This window comes from Taudactylus pleione, unplaced genomic scaffold (genome assembly GCF_031769625.1).
Source record: "Taudactylus pleione unplaced genomic scaffold, aTauple2 ptg000487l, whole genome shotgun sequence".
Taxonomy (NCBI): Eukaryota; Metazoa; Chordata; class Amphibia; order Anura; family Myobatrachidae; genus Taudactylus; species Taudactylus pleione.
In genome coordinates this window covers 5,369,984-5,389,192 of record NW_028284889.1, presented here as the reverse complement: position 1 = coordinate 5,389,192, position 19,209 = coordinate 5,369,984, and the positions used below count along the sequence as shown (strand labels likewise).

At 41.9% G+C, this 19,209-nt stretch overlaps 1 protein-coding gene across 2 annotated transcripts in view; it reads left to right on the top strand.

The window, feature by feature from the left end:
• DOC2B (double C2 domain beta) overlaps positions 1-19,209 on the top strand; it is an 847,907-nt gene that overhangs the window by 236,401 nt on the left and 592,297 nt on the right. For both annotated transcript variants that reach the window (XM_088449544.1, XM_088449543.1), the window contains exon 2: positions 6,814-6,893. In XM_088449544.1, coding sequence (XP_088305670.1) covers positions 6,814-6,893 — 80 coding nt within the window. The remainder of the gene's footprint in view (positions 1-6,813; positions 6,894-19,209) is intronic.

Here is a 19,209-nt window from a genome sequence, read left to right as displayed (position 1 = left end):
TAATTGGAAAGAGTTTGAGAAATATTCTCTAGTAAGACCCGTCTTCATCCATTCCCCAGGTCAAGGTGGTGCACACCAGGATCAATCATGGTAGCATCCTGTCGACCCTGCTGTGTCAGTAAAAAGCTGCAACTGAAAATTGTCAGTGACTGGGGCAACCCAAAGCCTAACACCATTAAAATCTTTAAGAAGCGAACCCCAAACAGACAGGTCCCACTTAGTTTCTGATGACAATCAGATAAAATGAAGAAGTTTTGGCCATGGTCCTTTCCAATTTCCGACAAAAACCTTGCCCATTATTATAACCCTACAGTCAAAGTTCAAAAGACCCAAAAGTGATTGGGTCGATGAAGACTAATTTTATGAACAGCTAAATACATTGCGATGGAATCCCACAATATTTTCACCTTGTCCTGAGGAAGCCGACAATACTCCGCAGAGGTATCTCAATACCAAATGTGACAAGCAGATAAGAGGACCCACAGTATTTCTGTAATCAACTAGTACTCAAAAATGAAATCAAAAAGCCTGCATGGAAAACAATAAAAATGTGCAATGATCCCACACCCAGGGAGTCATCAACATAGTGGGCTATCCCATGACCACAGTAAAAAGACTCCATGCACCAGTGAAGAAGGCAAGCACACCTGAAAGAATACCTGTAAGAGTCAAGAATACCCCCACAAACTGCACTGCATACTATCCATCAGATGCAAATATCTGATCACGGGCATGTTTCTAAATAGCATGCAGTAAACACACAAAAACCTGCAAGCCAATTGTCGTAAGACTTATAGGCAAGAAGCCCAACACCTTCATTTGCCTTTGCAGACTTCAAATCTTCTTTGTTTCCTTTGTTAGGACAAATACATCAACATGATAGCATTTAATAATTTTATAGCAATGAACCACACTGTTGGACCACCAGAGAGGAGCACAGACAAGCAATTTTTAATCAGACAGGGGTGTTTAGACCACCTAGCTAGCTGATTCTCTTCACACCTAGTATATTTTGCAGATCGCTTGCAGTCTTTGCAATGCTGTTAGAATCAGACACAAGTGAGGAAGAGCAGGAACAAGTGCTATCTTAATCATCAGTACCACATTGTGACCCACAATGGGTCACAATAATGGATAATGTTCCTTCATCCACTGTTGTGATGCCCCCAGGGTCATCACTGGTGTCTTCATCTGAAGAAGATGGCAACACAGCATCTGGAGCAAAATCCCCAGATGCAGACACAGGCACAGAAGAAGACACTGAAGCTAAGACAGGTTATTATAAGGAAGGGGCTGCCTGTAGTGGGAGAAATAGGAGCTACATCATGAGGCCTGCTATCAGACCTCCCCTTCCCATCACCAGTGTTTTGTGAAAAATTTGCCCAAAAATGGGGTAAATATGGCAGCCATGGATGCCATTATGGCCATCAGCACTACAGGATTGGCTGACCCCCGATGACAAACTAGTAGACCTTGGGTAAGGAGTACCTTCACTAAACAACCACCCTCAAAAGCATCCTGCTGGAACTGCAGTGCATCCCTTTGCAAAACCAGGGTAGTTCACACAGAGGGATCGCCGACCGTTACAGCCCTCCCCACTGACCCGGCCCCATTAAGGTACCAGGCAGGGCAGGGTTCTGGGCTGCTAACAGCAGGGCACAATGAAAAATAAAATAAAAGGAAATGCCAAAGACAGATAAAGTAAAAATAATTGTACAAAATTAGGTGCTAATTTAAGACCCATGGCAGTAAAAATATCCTAATTTGTTCTTATATAAATTATATAGATAAAATATATATGCAGACAGCAGGTAAAGGAAACTTTGATTAATACACAGCACTATACTGTATGCATATTTTTTTTTATAACATACATTTATTATTTTAAGTATTTGTTTTATGCTTCAAATTGCAGTCTATAGCCTGCTTGGTATATTAGTAATCAGTGTTTGTTTCTTCCCTGTGGTGGTGCTTTCATTTTCTTATATTCAACGTTAAATATGCCTTAGAGCATGCTGTTCAGCCTGACTGTATGCCAACTTGGGTAATAACAACTACTAAGTGGTGATAGTATACTTCCCTTCCATTAGTGTTACATGCACTCTGAAAATATTTTGTGAGAGCCCTCTAGGATAAACTGTGATACATTTTATGACATGTTATTTTATTATCAATATATTCTCCCTTTATTTGTATATACATGTTTCATGAAATATGTGACGCATGGATTAGGGCTACTGATTACACAGATGTTCTGAAAGTTCATCTTGCATACTGTAATAGTGAAAGATTAGGATTGCAAGTCTGTTATTTCAGAATACAAATTAGGAGGAAAATTTTTGTTTCTAAAGGTGCCCACACACATAGCGATCTGCACACGATCCCACGATGTGTGCGATTTCTCCTGAACTCTCCCCCGGCACTCCTACACACGATTTGGAGTAAAAAATGTCCAATCTGACTTAAGATCTATCGTGCATCCAGTGCATTGTGTCCCAGATTGGCAAATCTGCCCTACAGCATGGCAGATCTGAAGATGTGATGTACGACGAGTGGGGACTCGCATTGGCATCGTGATCATGAGTGGACACTCACGAAATTTTCCATATTTTACACGATTTGTCGAAAAACGATTCGTCGAAATCGGCCAAATCTGGTAAAATATCGCTATGTGTGTGGGCAGCTTTAGAGTGTTTGATCTATACTTATTTTGTTACATTCCAAATATTCCACCATACATATATGTTCTTCAAATGTGGAGTGTGGGGTATCTGGCAGCAGGGAGGGAGAGTGTGTCAGTGCGTGTGTTTGCAGTAGGAAGGGGGAATTTGGCAGGTGGCAGATGCGGTGTCTTGCAACTGGAAACTGTAATGGATATATATACTGACATGGCTGACAACCTTAAGACACTCTAAGAAGAATCAGCACTGCAGAAATATTAAAATGCTAGTATTTTGGACCCGTCATCTTGCCCCCCCCCCACTCAATCTCATCCCCCACTCCTATACTTGCCCCTTTCCAGGTGGGCAGTCCTCCTCTCCTAGATCTGCCTTGTCTTGCTACCATTGCAGTAGGAGCTGTTGGGGCATGTGCCCAGTCTTCAATGACGGGCACATTGAGGACAGACCTAATGAAATAATTATCTATATAATTGTAGAAGGCTGTCCCATCTTCACGATGTGCGTGCGGTGGAAGTTTGGATGCATGCCCCTATGGCAGATGGAATAAACCTGTAAGAGGAGACTGACAGCCAGGATAAGTTTGAAAGTAGTTTATAACTGGGAGGGCAAACAAACCAAACCTGTCCATTCATTTGCAGCACTGTTTCAAAAGTTGATGACCAGCAAAAAATCATAGTAAAAAAGGCAACTTCAAGGATAACTATATACCCCAAATATTTTTTTTTATATATCATTTCAATTAATACATTTTCAGTGGTTTCTTTTAATTCTCTCATATTCAAGACATGCTTTACAGCTGTAAATGCTAAGCATCATGCCAAGTTTTACGTTGGAAATTGATAATGTTAGTAAAGTTCCATCATTCAAACAGCATAAAGCATAATCAGCTATCAGGAAGCAGTTGCAGTGGATTGATGGGCAACAGGTCAGATATCATTGTGTGTATTTTCAGCATATCTCTTTTTTGATGCACAAGAACATCTGAGTTCATTACATAATGAAGACAATATGGATAAAATCCTGAACTTCCTGTATTAAGGTGTAAAACATTTATAGGTGTTGCCTATTTTCTGGACATCTCTTCCACTAGCTCCTAGAGGAGAGGACCAAAGGAGAGGTGTGGGAGACCTGATGACACAATTTGCTTCATCTCGGGTCTGTCCTACATTGGGCAACAAAGCACAGCTGCTGGCCATGACATGATTCCCATAAAATCCTATCATCAAGGCTTCACGCCACCCTTTAGAAGACCGATATTGTATACTTTTTTTTTAAATCTATAATTCTTTTTGAATTGTACCCAACAGGATGCGGTCATAATACTGACAGTCGAGATGCTGTCACCTAGAATGCCGGAGCTGGAATCCTGACACCTGTCCCGATACCGGCATCCCAACCAGTGGCGTAACTATAAATTTTGCTCCCCCCATATATATATTTCTCTACATGCACAAATAAAAGTTATGTCACAAACATGTACTCACAATATGAGGGGATTGCAGGGCAGTGTGGTGCTGCTGAGTATTCATTCTGCAACCAAGATGAGGGAAGCCAGATGTAGGGGATGCTGGGAATTGTAGTTCTGGGAGACATCCCCCAGAGTGCACTGCAGGAGACAGATCTGGGAGGCTGATGGAGCCAGAGATTGGTGAAGACTGGAGGATTACGGGCACTCGGCACTGCAGTCACAGTGCAGCAATGTGCTGAGTGCTCTGACCCGGGGGCCCCCTGACATAGGGGGGCCCGGGGCACCGCGTCCCTGCGTGCCCCTTTAATCTGGCCCTGCCGGCGCCCCCAAGCCACCGCAGGGTCTGCGGGGGCCGTTGCTACGCCACTGATCCCGTCAGTAAGTACTAGGGTTAGGGGGAGGGTTAGGGTTTAGGGTTAGGCACTAGGGGGAGGATTAGGACTAGGTTTAGGCACAGGGGGGGGAGGTTAGGTCTAGGCAGCGGGGAGGGAGAGTTAGGGGTAGGGAGTGGCGGAGGGTTAGGATACTGACCGACAGGTGTCGGTATCTTAACCCTGTCAGGATGCTGGCATCAGGATTCTGACCACTGGGATCCCAACCTAGTACCAACCCGTCCCCAATATGTTCAGTGAATTCATTACTTTGACTCTCATATTTGCCTATATATTTCCCTGTTTAAAATCACTATTTATACATCTCTCATAAGCAGCTGCGTCTGCAAATCTAAAAGGCTTGACATTTGGCGCTAACAACAGCTGTGACAAAAGTTTGCACTACGGAACACGGGCCCTGATTCAGAGCCGGACGCTCTGACCAGAGCGCTCGCTCTGAATCAGGGCCTCCTATTTAAATTTGGAGCGGCCTTTTGGACGCTCGCATAGCTGTGGGTTACCACCCACAGCTTATGCGAGCGTCCCTGATGATGGTCGCGATGGTCAAGACCGTCGCGACCATCAGGCTTGCGACGAGACCCTGTGGTAGCGTCTCGCTGCCGCAAGCCCTGGAGTGATTTTGGCTCTATCAGAGCCAAAATCACTCCCACTGACATCACTAGTGATGTCAGCGGGGCCGGCCCCAGACGGTAGGCGTTCCCATGGGAACGCCTCCGTCTGCCCACCAAAGGGGGCGTGCTGTCAATCACCATCGACAGCACGCCCCCTTTGGTGCGAGACCCGGAGCGACAGCTTGGCTGTCGCTATCCGGGTCTCGCGCATGCGCACGACGGAGCTCCCTCCGTCGTGCGCATTTGGGTACCATCGACCCGCTTGCGAGCGTCCTGTGCTCGCGAGCGGGTCTGAATGAGACCCACTGTTCCAGTCAGTTTAATGCACATTGGCGACCTTAGCTTGCTCATGCACCCTAGAGGAGGCAGAGAGACATGGGTCTCTCTTAACACTCCGGGAACTCTTCCCATAGCAAAGAGTGAGCTAACGCCGTCTGGAGGCAAGGTCCGGAAACTTTTAGTTTTCAGAACTTGATAAATAGCACAACTGCATTGTACATTCTATGGAAACTGTGGTGTGTTCTGACACTTACTGTAATGTGATAGATATCTGCAATATATCCTGCGTTAGCATCATAATAAATAGGAATGTTACTTATAATTGTGTTAATCTTGCAGAACTGTTATTCCTGCTAGATTTTTGGGGCTGGGGACTTATAAATAGGCCCTTAAGAATCATTCATGAAAATGCAGAAGTGCTGGTCCTGCTTTTGAGAAATGTACATGATTTTTATGTGAGATTGGGTGGCATTTGTGTGGGTGTGAGTCTGCATCTTTGATGAAAGGAGAATCAGAGTGATCCTAGCTGGGTGTTGGCTTGGAGTATTTATGTACTTAAATGTTGACCTATATGCAAAATCGAGATTTTATTTTGTGCGATAGGATTGTTGGAGATTTTCAAAAGGTATGTCTGCCATTTCTTTCTACGCACAAAAGAACTGCCTTTTCCACATCTTTGGAGCTATCTGAAATTGGGCCTCACCTTCTACTTTCAGTGGAATGCCCTTTGCAGCCTACATTTTGTGGCATACTGCAACATGTAACCTAAAACACATTAAAATGTACAATTATATAGTAGTGACACATGCAGTAAAATAGGAGAAACTGTAAGCTTAAATTATTTCAAGGGTGGACAAAACTTGCATACCCACAAATGAAGATGATGCCTCTTTTACAGAAGCAGTTTCAATCACTGGAGAGCATGGACCATGCACATTTGTAAAAGGAATAACAGCGGGGAACCGCATTTTACAAGGTTCATCATTGGCCCTCAATACCGTTCTTATCATTGTCTGCAGAAAGTCACTTCTGTTGTTATTTCTATGAAATTGTTACAACCTAGTCTGAGCTAAATTTCAATAATAAAAAGAACACATCAATCTTACTGACAGTTTATTAACATTCAACATATTAAAGCTGCTCTAAAGAACAATGACTAATAAATATTTTATTTCTCGAGATGTATTATGCTATATGCTTATGAGTTAAAGTAAGCACTATCTGCATTTCTACACTGGTGCATGCAGTTCTGTTTCTGACATCTCTATTCATACTCAGGTGCAGGTGCTGTGAGTTCTAAGCATAAATAAATATAATACAATCAATGCAAAACAATAGCAGCTCTGTGGCCAAGGATAACATTTTTTTCTTGTCTTTCTCAGCCACCCTGGGGACACTGGATTTCAGCTTGCTGTACGATCATGAAAATAATGCTCTGCACTGCACAATCAATAAAGCCAAGGTACGTTCCTGTCTGCTTTACATGGGTCATCCATTGTGTTTACATCCTGAGGAAGATATCCTCAATTAACCTCTGCACAGCATTGTACCCATAATCTACTGTCAGCTGAAACCGGTCTTCTACTTCACCTAGCCTCTTAAAGGCTATGCTAACTCCTTTCATTTACAGATATATTTATATACTGTAGCACTAGCATATTCCACAGCACTTTGCAATTATTGTCTTTATATCTCTATGGCTTTGGTCTGTGTTTTACTTTTAACACATATGTCTGCTGAACAAATGAATAGAAAGTAATACCTAATTTAAATGCATTAATAAATGATAGCAAATATTGTTTATTCTTTCAACATAATTTTTATTGATAATATAATGTGCAAGAAAAACATATATTATACTGTTTATAAAGCTCCTAGCTTTCCCCCACCCCAACACGTGTTCCCCACCTTTCCTTCTCCCTCACTGTTTCTCTCTATCACCACCCGCTCACTCTTTCCGGTTCATCACTGACACTGGTGGGAGGGGTCAGAGTTCATACCAGCTGTCACTAATAAAGTGATGACATGGGGTCGATGTATCATACAGCGAAACAAGTGGAGAAGTTGCCCGTAGCAACCAAACAGCTGCCATCTGTCTTTTTATAGAATGTAAATGATAAATGCTACCTCAAAGCTTATTGGTTGCTATGGGCCACATCTCCACGGTTCCACTTCTTCACTCTTTTCACTATTTCATACATCAACCCCATAATTTTTTATCAGCAGCTGATTTTATTATATAGATTGTTTACTATGATTTGTAAAAATTGCTAAATATTTAAACAAATAATAAGATATAATGCCGTAGAATTTGCAGCTCACACAAACATACCTAGCAGTAAGGATTTGCTATCTCAGAAGTATGTACAACATTTGAACACACTTTTTTAATCACCTCTCTTTTTCATTTACTCCCTTTTTTCTCTCTCTCTACCTCTACCTCTCTCTCTCTCTCTCTCTCTCTCTATCTCTTGATCTCTCTCTCTCTTTCTCTCTCTATCTCTTTCTCTCTCTCTCTCTCTCTCTTTCTCTTTCTCTCTCTCTCTCACACATACACTCAGTGGCGTCACTAGGTAGGTGCGGGGGGTGCGGCCCGCACCGAGTGTCACCCTTCAAAGGGGTGACACCAAGAAGAGCAGCACTCACACCCGCAGGCCGCACCCTTCTCAGATACATCTCCACCGCACTTGGTCCCCGCCGACTCCATGAGCTGGATTCCGCTGGTCCTTCACGCCGCCGCCTTCAGCGCTCAGCTAATTCTGTCATCGCGCCGGCATCCAGAGACACACACAGGCACAGAGAATCTCTGTGCTTGTGTGTGGTGCTGGACGCCGGCCGCGATGACGTCATCACGCGCTGCACGCTGGCTCCGCTTGTGCTTCTGGGAGTCTGCGGGAGAAGAAGAAGGAGCCGGAGGGACTACGACTGTGAGCGCTGCCAGAGAGAGGACCATTTATTTAGCAAGTGACAGGCGTCGAGTGCAGGCCAGGTCAAGAAGAGAGGGTAAGTAGTGGACAGTGCACAGGGAAGGGGGCACAGCATAAGGGGCATTACTGGGGCCACTGAATAAGAGGTATTACTGGGGCCACTGAATAAGGGGCATTACTGGGGCCACAGAATAAGGGACATTACTGGGGTCACTGAATAAGGGGCATTACTGGGACCACTGAATAAGGGGCATTACTGGGGTCACTGAATAAGGGGCATTGCTGGGACCACTGAATAAGGGGCATTACTGGGGCCACTGAATAAGGGGCATTTTTTGGGCCACTGCATAAGGGGCATGTTTGGGGCCACTGCATAAGGGGCATTACTGGGGGCACTGCATAAGGGACTTTACTGGGTGCACTGCATAAGGGGAGCTACTGGTGGTACAGTATAATGGGTGCTACTGGGGGTACTGTAAGGGGCACTACTGGGGCTACAGCATAATGGGCTCTAATTCATGGGCATTGCATATTGGGCACAACTAGAGGGGGTATTGCATAAAAGGGCACTACTACAAGGGGAACTGCATAATGGGCACTACTACTGGGGGCATTGCATAAGGGGCACTACTACAGTCATCATTGTATAAGGGGAACTACTACAGTCATTGTATAAGGAGCACTACTGTGGGCATTGTGTATAAGGGGCACTATTACAGTGGGCATTGCATAAGGGGCACTACTACAGTCATAATTGTATAAGGGGCACTACTGTGGGCATTGTGTAGCCTGTTTGGATCGGCACTCACTCTGAGCAGCATTCAGCAGCTCTGGTGCCCTCCACGTAAATACAGTCCACAAGCAGCTACAAAGACGGCGGCACTCAGAGGCTTCCACAAAAATTGATGTATTCAAATAAGCATGTTAGACACCAACATTTCGGGACCACAATGTCCCTTTGTCAAGGTAACACTTGGTGGTCCCGAAACGTTGGTGTCCAACGTGCATATTTGAATACATCAATTTTTGTGGAGTGCACCGTCTTTTGTAGCTGTGTATATATATATAAATACATATATATATATATATATATATATATATATTACAAAACAAAAGATGGATAAGGAGCGCCTCCTAGTGCAATATTATTACATATCGGTAACCTTCACCAGATGTGGTCACCCTCTGTGTGAATAGGGGTGTACCTTTATTAAGTGGAATACACCACTTATGTATCAGCATGAACAACCAAGGGAGTCCTCAAGTTTTAGATTCTGGAAACCACTCGATATCTCACCTTCCATAGATGTTAGAGTACTGTGACCCTTGTATCCAGCCCATCTGTGTCACCCCTGGATACCACGGTCACAGTAATATAACATCTATGGAAAGTGAGAGGGGGGGGGGGTGACACCATGAGCTACCACACCAGGAGACACCAACCCTAGTGACGCCTCTGCATACACTTATACACTAAGGTCTCCTTCTTCCTCACTCTCTCCCTCTTTCCAACCAAGTTACTGTATCATATACAGGTATGGGATCTCTAATCCAGAAACCCGTTATCCAAAAATTTTAGAAAAGAAAATAGCAAATTATTGCTGCTGTTCTGTAATTTTTGTCATACACACAGAAATAGGTATAATGTATTTCTTCCCGCCACCACTGTGAATAAGCTCTGCCTAATAATTTAATGAGGAAAAAATTTAAAGAATGCTTGGGACAGTGTATGAAAATATTGGAATCATGTTTAAATGTGTTTTGGTAAATTCATTCATGATGTTCCAATTTAGGGAGGGAAATAAAATGTATTTGGGCTGCCACAGTTACAAAGCATTCACAGTAATAGATACAATACTTGCACATTCTTTTATGCCATTTTATGTTATTATGTTTTTCAAGACATAACAACCGCTATTGCAAAATTGTATATGAAAATAGTGTATTATGATAAGGAATTATTTTAATGGAAATTACCTCTACTAGATGTACTGAAGAAAAATAATGACCTGTTATTAAATGTTTTATATCTGAGGATACAAAAGATACCAGAACATTGTAAAATTTCCCTATATTATCTCATCCATTACATATTACTGACATAGGCTCTGGTTCAGAGGCGCTCGCTATTTGCGAGTACTCGCTCTGAATCAGTGCGGGACGGGACCCACAGCTTTAGCGAGCGGCCTGGCGATGGTCGCGATTATCGCGACCATCGAGCTTGCGACGACCCTTGTGGTAGGGTCTCGTCCACCGCAAGCCCAAGTGAACTTCCTGCTCTAATAGAGCAAGAAGTTCACTACTGACATCACGTGTGATGTCAGTTTGGCCGCCCACAAACAGCAGGCGTTCCTTCGGGAACGGCTCCATTTGTGCAGCCTTCCCCCGACCCGCCTACAAAATGGGGCGAGCTGTCGATCAACATCGACAGCTGCCCCATCTTGTAGCGAGCCCCGGAGCGAGTGAGTTCTCACTCGCTCCGGGACTCGCGCATGCCGCGCGTGCGCAATGGCCGACCATCGACCCGCTTGCGAGCGATATGCATTCGCGAGCGGGTCTGAGTCAGGCCCTTAGTTCATAATGACAGACTAGGACAGCATATCACATGTTCAATTGAGATCAGTCTGTGCATGTGTGAACCAGTTCAGACATTTGTGCTTCGATAGATACACTTTCTGTTTTCGGGACAGTCCACTGTGAATAGTAAAAATGTTTATTTGAAACTATTATTTAAATTTAAATATTATTAATATATTTATATAGTATTACATTCAAATATATTAAATATTAGAATTAATATTATTTTAATTTCATTTTTACATAAATGGTGAGCACATTCAACAGTCTTTGAACAGTTAACCCAGCTGTGAACGGTGGGCCTCAAATTTCTGGATAGCAAGTTTGAACTGTCACCTGCAAACATGTTTGTGGTGAAGTGGGCAAAATTCTAAAGAATTTTGGGCCAGCTGAAAATTTTCAGGCATCTAGTAGTCAAATACTTATACAGTATGATAAAAATTGTATTTAGGAAGGTTCCAAAAGAAATTAATTCCATAACCCTTAAGTGATTTCAGGGTTATGGAATTAATTTCCTTTTGAACCTTTCCCAAATATTATTTTTCAGTGAAATCACCAGTACAATATACTAAAATATAGTAATGTTTCGTAGGGTGGTATATTGTATCCACAGTTCTAGAAAGTAACTAAAAATTATTTTAAAATAATCTTACCTTTAATAAGTACTATTTCACGACCAAGAGTATGTGATAGTAACCAAAGTAAAACTAAGCATCTAATATACAGTGCTTTGAGTCTTGAGAGGACACAAATTTGTACTGTTGATGACAAAAAAATTAGAAAACACCTAAAAACTCTGCTCCTCAATTACAGTTGTATGCATTTGCACACTGAATGTAAATAGAAATACATATATAAGAAAATGTGTGTATTTACATTTATATATTGAGTGCAAAGTGCCTACATCAAGCTCATCAGTGTAAATACTAACACGATGCTCCTTGGCAGTGTTAGTATTATATGTTAAATTCACATTTCCCTACTTGTATAGTATACCATATAATAGTGTAATGTTATAAATGCAAGACAGAATAATCTTTGGATTGATTTTTTAATAAACATAAACGCACATAGGCCCTGATTCAGAGCCAGACGCTCTGACAGAGCGCTCGCTCTGAATCAGGGCCGTTTTTCCTGATTTTTAGAGCGGCCTCCTGGCCGCTTGTATAGCTGTGGGTGACCACGCACAGCTATAGCGAGCGGCCAGGAAGATGGTCGCGATGGTGAAGACCATCGCGACCATTAGGCTTGCGACGAGACCCTTGTGGTAGGGTCTCGTTGCCGCAAGCCCTGGAGTGCTTTCGGCTCAAACAGAGCCGAAAGCACTCCCACTGACATCACTTGTGATGTCAGTGGGGCCGGCCCCAGACGGTAGGCGTCCCCATGGGAACGCCTCCGTCTTGGCAGCCACGCCCCCGGCATGCCCACCAAAGGGGGCGTGCTGTCACTCACCATCGACAGCACGCCCCCTTTGGTACGAGACCCGGAGCGACGGCTTGCCCATCGCTATCCGGGTCTCGCGCATGCGCACGACGGAGCCGGCTCCATCGTGCGCATGCGCACTGGGCCACCATCGACCCGCTTGCGAGCGCTCACGAGCGGGTCTGAATCAGGCCCATAGTCCGTATAATATGAAGTTAAATACAAAAACACATCCATTCGTAATCAACTTTTTTCCAAATAGAAACTATATAAGTAATTCAAATAGATAGGATCTACTCATATAATATATGCAACACAAATTAATTCATTACTATCAAATGGAAAAGTCAGAGAGAAATTTATTAAATGGCGGTTTTATTAAACCACCATTTTGAGATTTTTTTTATGGCAGTTTGAAAACTGCACAATATAACTGTCCTTTTACAAAACAGCACTTTAAAAATTGGTGTCCAATTGTCTTCATTTAAGTACAAACCACAAATTTTATTAGTTTGCAATATGTAAAAACAACAGGAAAATACCTAAATATTATTGTCACTCGTTTGGGCCCTAAAATATTTTGTGGTATAGTGGTATCCTCAATTACTTATTATAACCTTATTCTCCTTCTTGTCTTGATCTGACATAACACATTTAGAATTAAAAAGACCACCATGATCCATGACGGACAGCTCATCTGCTCTCCTTGATGTGAAATGAACTGTAATAAATTTAATAAGTTTATTACACCAATGTAAGCCACACAGGAGCAGTCTCTTATCTGTATGCTTCTCCGGGCATGTAAATGAAGCCCTTTATTCAGTCAATTTTGTTTTAATGAACCCAGCCAGCAACATTTTAATATTTATATTTATTTAATATTTATTTCCAGCTTATCTCCTAGAACAATAGAACGCAGAACAGTCACCGATACAATGAACAAAAACATGCATTGTTTGCTGGTCTTTTAAATACTAAACAATAGTCAATGCTGCATTCACATTAAACGTGTGCTTTGGACGAGACATGGACTTAATAATTTGTAATATACACTTACTGAGACAAGTATTGTGGTCCTAAATTAAACCCTATTCCACCTGTTTACATGTGAATTTTGTCGCTGTTACTGTCCATACATTAAATCGTTACAGTGTTTCATAACCCATTTTCCACTGCCAGCAATAATCCTGGTTATTGCACATGAGCGCGTAGCAACCTGGGTTATTTTGCTGTGTGAAAGGACAGGGTTGAAATAAGCCGGGTTGAGTGACCCGGCATTTCAACCCTGGTCATGAGCAGGGTTGAACGCGGGTTCAACTCGGCTTGTGAAGCAGTGTGAACGGGTGCGACCCAGCAAAGCAGTGGAAAAGGGGAATACAATAAATAAATGTATTCTACCACCAGTAAATAAAAATGATCACTATTTTTATATAGATTAGAATACAGTAAAATATGTACATTTACCAAAACAAGGGAAAGATTTGGGTGCAATAACTAAGAAAGAAATAATAAGTTAATAACTGAGGGAAGATTTATCAAACCTTCTTAAAAGGAAAAGATAAGTCACCCCTAGCAATCAATCAATCAGATTCTTGCTAGACTGTACTAGATAGACGATAACTACATTCTTATTGGTTGCTGTGGGCAACGCCTCCAGCTGGAAAACAGAGTTTCAGCCTTTATGTGATCTTCGTTTCTCAGTCACAAATTCTGGTTTTACAACAACAATAAAATAAAGACCATTAACACACCATAATGATTATATTTGTACAGTGATTTATCATTTATTTCTGCTGTTTCATTCCCCGTACCAATTCCCCATCAGTCAATAATGGGGTCTCCTGCTGTAATGTTTTTTTTTTTTTTTTTAAAGAATGCCATTCATTGAAAAATATTTTAGAATTTTGTGCATTGAATGAATTATTCATCTGCATGCGGAATGCGCAACAACCATTCAAAGATATCTAAACAAACCATTGATTGACCATGAAATATTGTTATTAATAAAAATAGTAATGATTGCTCTTTTGTGTGTGTTTGGGTGAAACATAATGACTTTCTGTGCTCATATTACTTTATGGATATTTATTATGGTTTACTTGTACAGTATATAGCACAGCATGTGTTATGTTGAACAAAACAAGGTCAGGATGACCAGACACATCAAAAGTAGCAGAGATTTGGAGCTGGTAAAAAAGAAATTTGAGTTACTGACAAACTGTGACAATGTAAAACCCATAGCAATCAGACACATGTGTTTCCATGGAATACATACGAAATCCCAACAGCGGCAGGCCGACACGGCTGAAAATACAGATCGTCCACAGGTAAGTATGAACTAACCTAACCCCCCTAACCCTAACCCTCCTTAGGCATGCCTAACCCTAACCTTCCCCCCAGTGCCTAACCCTAATTTCCCCCTTCCCCGCTGCCTAAACCTAAGTCCACCTGGGTGGTGCCTAATCCTAACCCTCCCCCTTGGGTGCCTAACCCCAACCCTCCTTCCCCCTAGCCTAACCCTAACCTCCCGGGGGGATGCCTAACCCTAAGTCCCCCCCGGGAGCCCTATACCTATCCCCCCCCCCCGCGTGCGGCTGTCCAGTGCCCGGCATCCCGATCGAAATTATGCCGGGCGCCGGTCTAGAATTAGACACCTGTCATTTAACCCTCGCCGGGATTAAGTCGTCGGGAAGCCGGCTGTCGGGCTTAAGTCAGCCGGCTTCCCTCCCGATTGCATACCGTTTCCATTATGTAACTCTTATCTAGATTGGCCAAAGTTAATTACTGATTGGTTGCTGTGGTTTACTGCACATTTGTACTTTCACATTTTCGTTCACAGAACATTAGTGATGTTCTTGGATACTATGGTTTGATTGGGGAATTTACACTCTGCATGGGCTTTGTGATACTGGCTGGTTTCTGGGGGTTCTCTGATACATTATTAAAATTAAGCATGGTTATTGTGTTCATACTATTTATACCTGGCATGTAGTATACAAGCTATTATTTAATATAGAATATAAAAACTAATATACACATTCAAGTATTTAGATAACCGTTTTTATATACAATCAAAAATTAATGGTCTATTTTTTAATGGGGTTAATAGCTACATTAAAGGTATGTTGTCTGTTTGGGGCTGCAATATAGTATGTGCTGTATGTTGGCTACTAAAAATAAATAACAGACTATAAGCTCTGATGGACAGGGCCCTCCACCCATTTGGTTCTAACCATGTACTATCCTTGTCACCAGTGCACTCCTACTCACAGTAAGTGACTCCAATCCTTACTGTCCACCCTTCACAGGACATGGGGTTATTGAGTGCTACTGTTATTAATTGCCAATAACTTAGTTGTATAGAATCTCACTTTTATTTTTTCCACTTGTACTGTTTGTTTGAATATATTGTACTGTTTATTTTATTAGACTTTTCTGTGTACAGCGCTAAGGACACTTTGTGGCACCATATAAATCAAATAATAATAATAGTGATAGTATTTGTACAAGTCATCCAGGCCCCTGTGAAGCAATTACAGACACAAATGAACCAAAACATTATGACCACTCCCATATGAAGCAAATGACGTTGACCATTGCTTAACAATTGTGTATGTCAAGGTAGGAATATATTAGATGGTAATTTGAAATTAAGTATGTGCTGAACACAGAAGATATGTGCAAGTGTAAAGACCTGGATGTATTTGATAAGGGCCAAATCTTCATGCCAGACGACTGGGTGAGAGTATTTCTGAAAAAGCAAGGATTGTGGATTGCTCAAGGTCAGCAGTGGTGAGTACCAACCGAGAGTGGTACAAGGAAATAAAATCCACGAACCATCAGCACGTGTTGGTCGGCCAGGACTTATCAATGTGACAGGCCAACAAAGGCTATCCTTTCTGGTATAAACCAACAGAAGGTCTACTGTGGCACAAATATCAAAAAAGTTAAATTATAAAGATAGGATTATTGTGTCACAACACACAATACATTGAACCCTGCTGTGAATAGCCACATGCCAGTTAGAGAACCAGGCTAAACCCTGTATTCTTATAGCAGGACAATGTGCCCTGCCACATAGTACATGGTTTACGTAAGAATAGTTTGAGAAACATGATGGAAAGGTCAAGGTGTTGACTTTGCTGCCAATTTTTCCAGATCTCAATCAAATTAACCATCTGCTGTATGTATGGTACCACATGCCAACTTACAGGAGATAAAGGATCTGCTAATTAAGTCCTGGTACCAGATACGACAGGATACCTACAGATGTCTTAATAGAGTCCATGCCTCAGTGAGTCAGAGCAGTCTTGGAAGAACACAGAGGAGTAACAGCATATTAGTCATGTGGTCATACTGTTTTGGCTCATCTGTGTATGAATAGAGTGAAGGCCTCTCATTAAATGAAGATTGGGCACATTAGAGCGACATCACTGGAAGTTAACATTGACATTAGAAAAGAGCTGCATTCAACAACATTTATGATATAGTTCTTCTTTATGGTCTACAAGGAGAGTGACATAAACAAGATCCTCTATGTTCCTTAGATGTATTGACTATTATGCTGATAATAAAGGGTGTCTAGATATACTGTACTGTATGGTTTAATTTAATAAGTTGGATACCACCACAAAGCTGATAAAAAAAACATTTATACCATGCATTAAAAGTAGGGATGTGCGCCAACCCTCGTGTTTTGGTGTTGGATCTGTATCTCCTTGTGTTTTGGATCTGGATTTGGTTTTGCCAAAACCACCCCTTGCGTGTTTTGGTTTTGGATTTGTATTTTTTTTCAAAAATTGATGAAAATAGCTAAAAATCACATAATTTAGTTTTTTTTGTTCCTACAGTATTATTAACCTCAATAACATTAATTTCCACTCTTTTCCAGTCAATATTGTTTTCATCTGGTTTAGGCCCAAAATTTACACCAAGCTAACTGGCTCACTAAGATAAGCGGCAGCAGTGGGCGGCACAAACACGTTGCAGTTCAACTTCCAACATGACACATAAGTTAACATATGTTTTCATTAATCAAGAGGCCTGAGGGAGTTGGAGTTTGTATGTAGTTGAAGGCAGGGACAGGGTTGAGTGGTAGTAAATTTAATTTCATTTTTGGTTCTGAAGCAAATTTATGAGGGAGAAGGGGAGAGCATGGGTGAACAATATGTCCCATTTTTGTCCACAAAATCAACTTGGTGGTTCAGAATATTTTTTTTTAATTAAAGGGACATGCTGTCTGTGGCCATAAACATTTCTGGACATTTTTGGCATTCAGTAACTGCATGTCAAAGATTGCAGCAGCAGTGGCAGTTCAATTCCAACATGGCACATCAGGAAACAAATGTTTTTATTATTCACAAGGCCTGAAGGAGTTTGAGTATGTATGTAGTTGAAGGCAGGGAAAGGAAGATTTGATTAGTAGTAAATTTAATAGAATTTTTTGATTCCAAAGCAAATTTATGAGGGAGGAGGGGAGGGAAGGAGGGGAGGCATTTACAAAAATATTTTACTCATTCACATCAGTGCTTGCCCCAGAAGAATCCTTGAGGGCTATGCCTGCTGCTGCTGGGAGTGGATTTTCATCCCAGAAGGGGACCAGGAAGACTACTAGTAGTACTTGAAAAAACAATTGACTGTTAAACAATCCTTTGCAAGGGGGAGCAAGTATGACAGCAGTCACCCAGTTGCATAGTGGATCACTGATGCCATAACATCTATGTTGGTATTAGATGTGCATCCAATATCCGCCAATAACTCAGTGGGTTTTAGACAATTAATTGAGGTCCTGTGTGCTCGCTACCAAATCCCATCAAGATTCCACTTCACTAGAAAAGCGATTCTCAACCCGTACAGGGACATTAAAAAAAACATAATTAGTGGCCTCCAAAATGCCATTGTACCCAATGTCCACTTAACCACATATATGTGGACAAGCTGAACAGAGCAAACGCAAGATTTAAGATATAATGTTTAAGTCATACGTTTTGCACTTCTTCCCAACGGACACAGATCTGAAGAGATGCAAGGAGCTGTTGGTAAGCAAATTGTCAGCTCAAGTGGCACGTGATGCAGCGATGGCTTCTCCTTCAGTTTCTCCAGCAAGTGCATCTGCTGAGAAAAACAAAACTTTCCCAAAAAACCCACTAGTGATGCAGATGAGTAAACACAAAACACAAAAACTATTTGGATGGATGCGCTGAAGATGACTTAATAGGGAGGAGATTCCTAGATGGTTAAGGTTCCTACCTCTACTTACTCTGGCTTTACAAAGGGTACAATTGACTTAACATTTGTTGTCCAGATTTGGGTAGAAATAATTCCTCACATAAGAAGTGGATTTTTTTGTCTTGTGCCCAGGTATGATAATGGGCTTTTCCTTATCATGGGCAATAACTGTTTCTTCCACTGGTGCCTGATTTACATAAACAACATCTTCATCAACAACATCCTTATTAGCGTCAGCGACACAAATATCCTGCTCATCCTGGTGCACTTCCACAGAAGCATCCTCAATTTATATGTCAGCATGTTCACTTGTGCTTACATCATCATAAGAGGCAGAACCACCAGTTATAAATAAAAGCCTAGGCCTAAGCCTTTCCTTGCCACTTCATGTGGTGAAAGGCATATTGACAATTTTATGTCTTTCTGCAGCTAACTTTCCCTTTGATGTTTTTATTCTTTACCACTGTAAAAGATTGGTTCTTGATTTTAGATACACTGACTTAAGCCCTGTATGCCCTTGGGCATTGGCTTTAGTAGATGATGTAGATGGATTAGTATCGTCATCTCTGGTGGCACTGGCAGCAGCTCCAGCACTAGTATGTGGTTCCTGCTCTCCTCTCAACT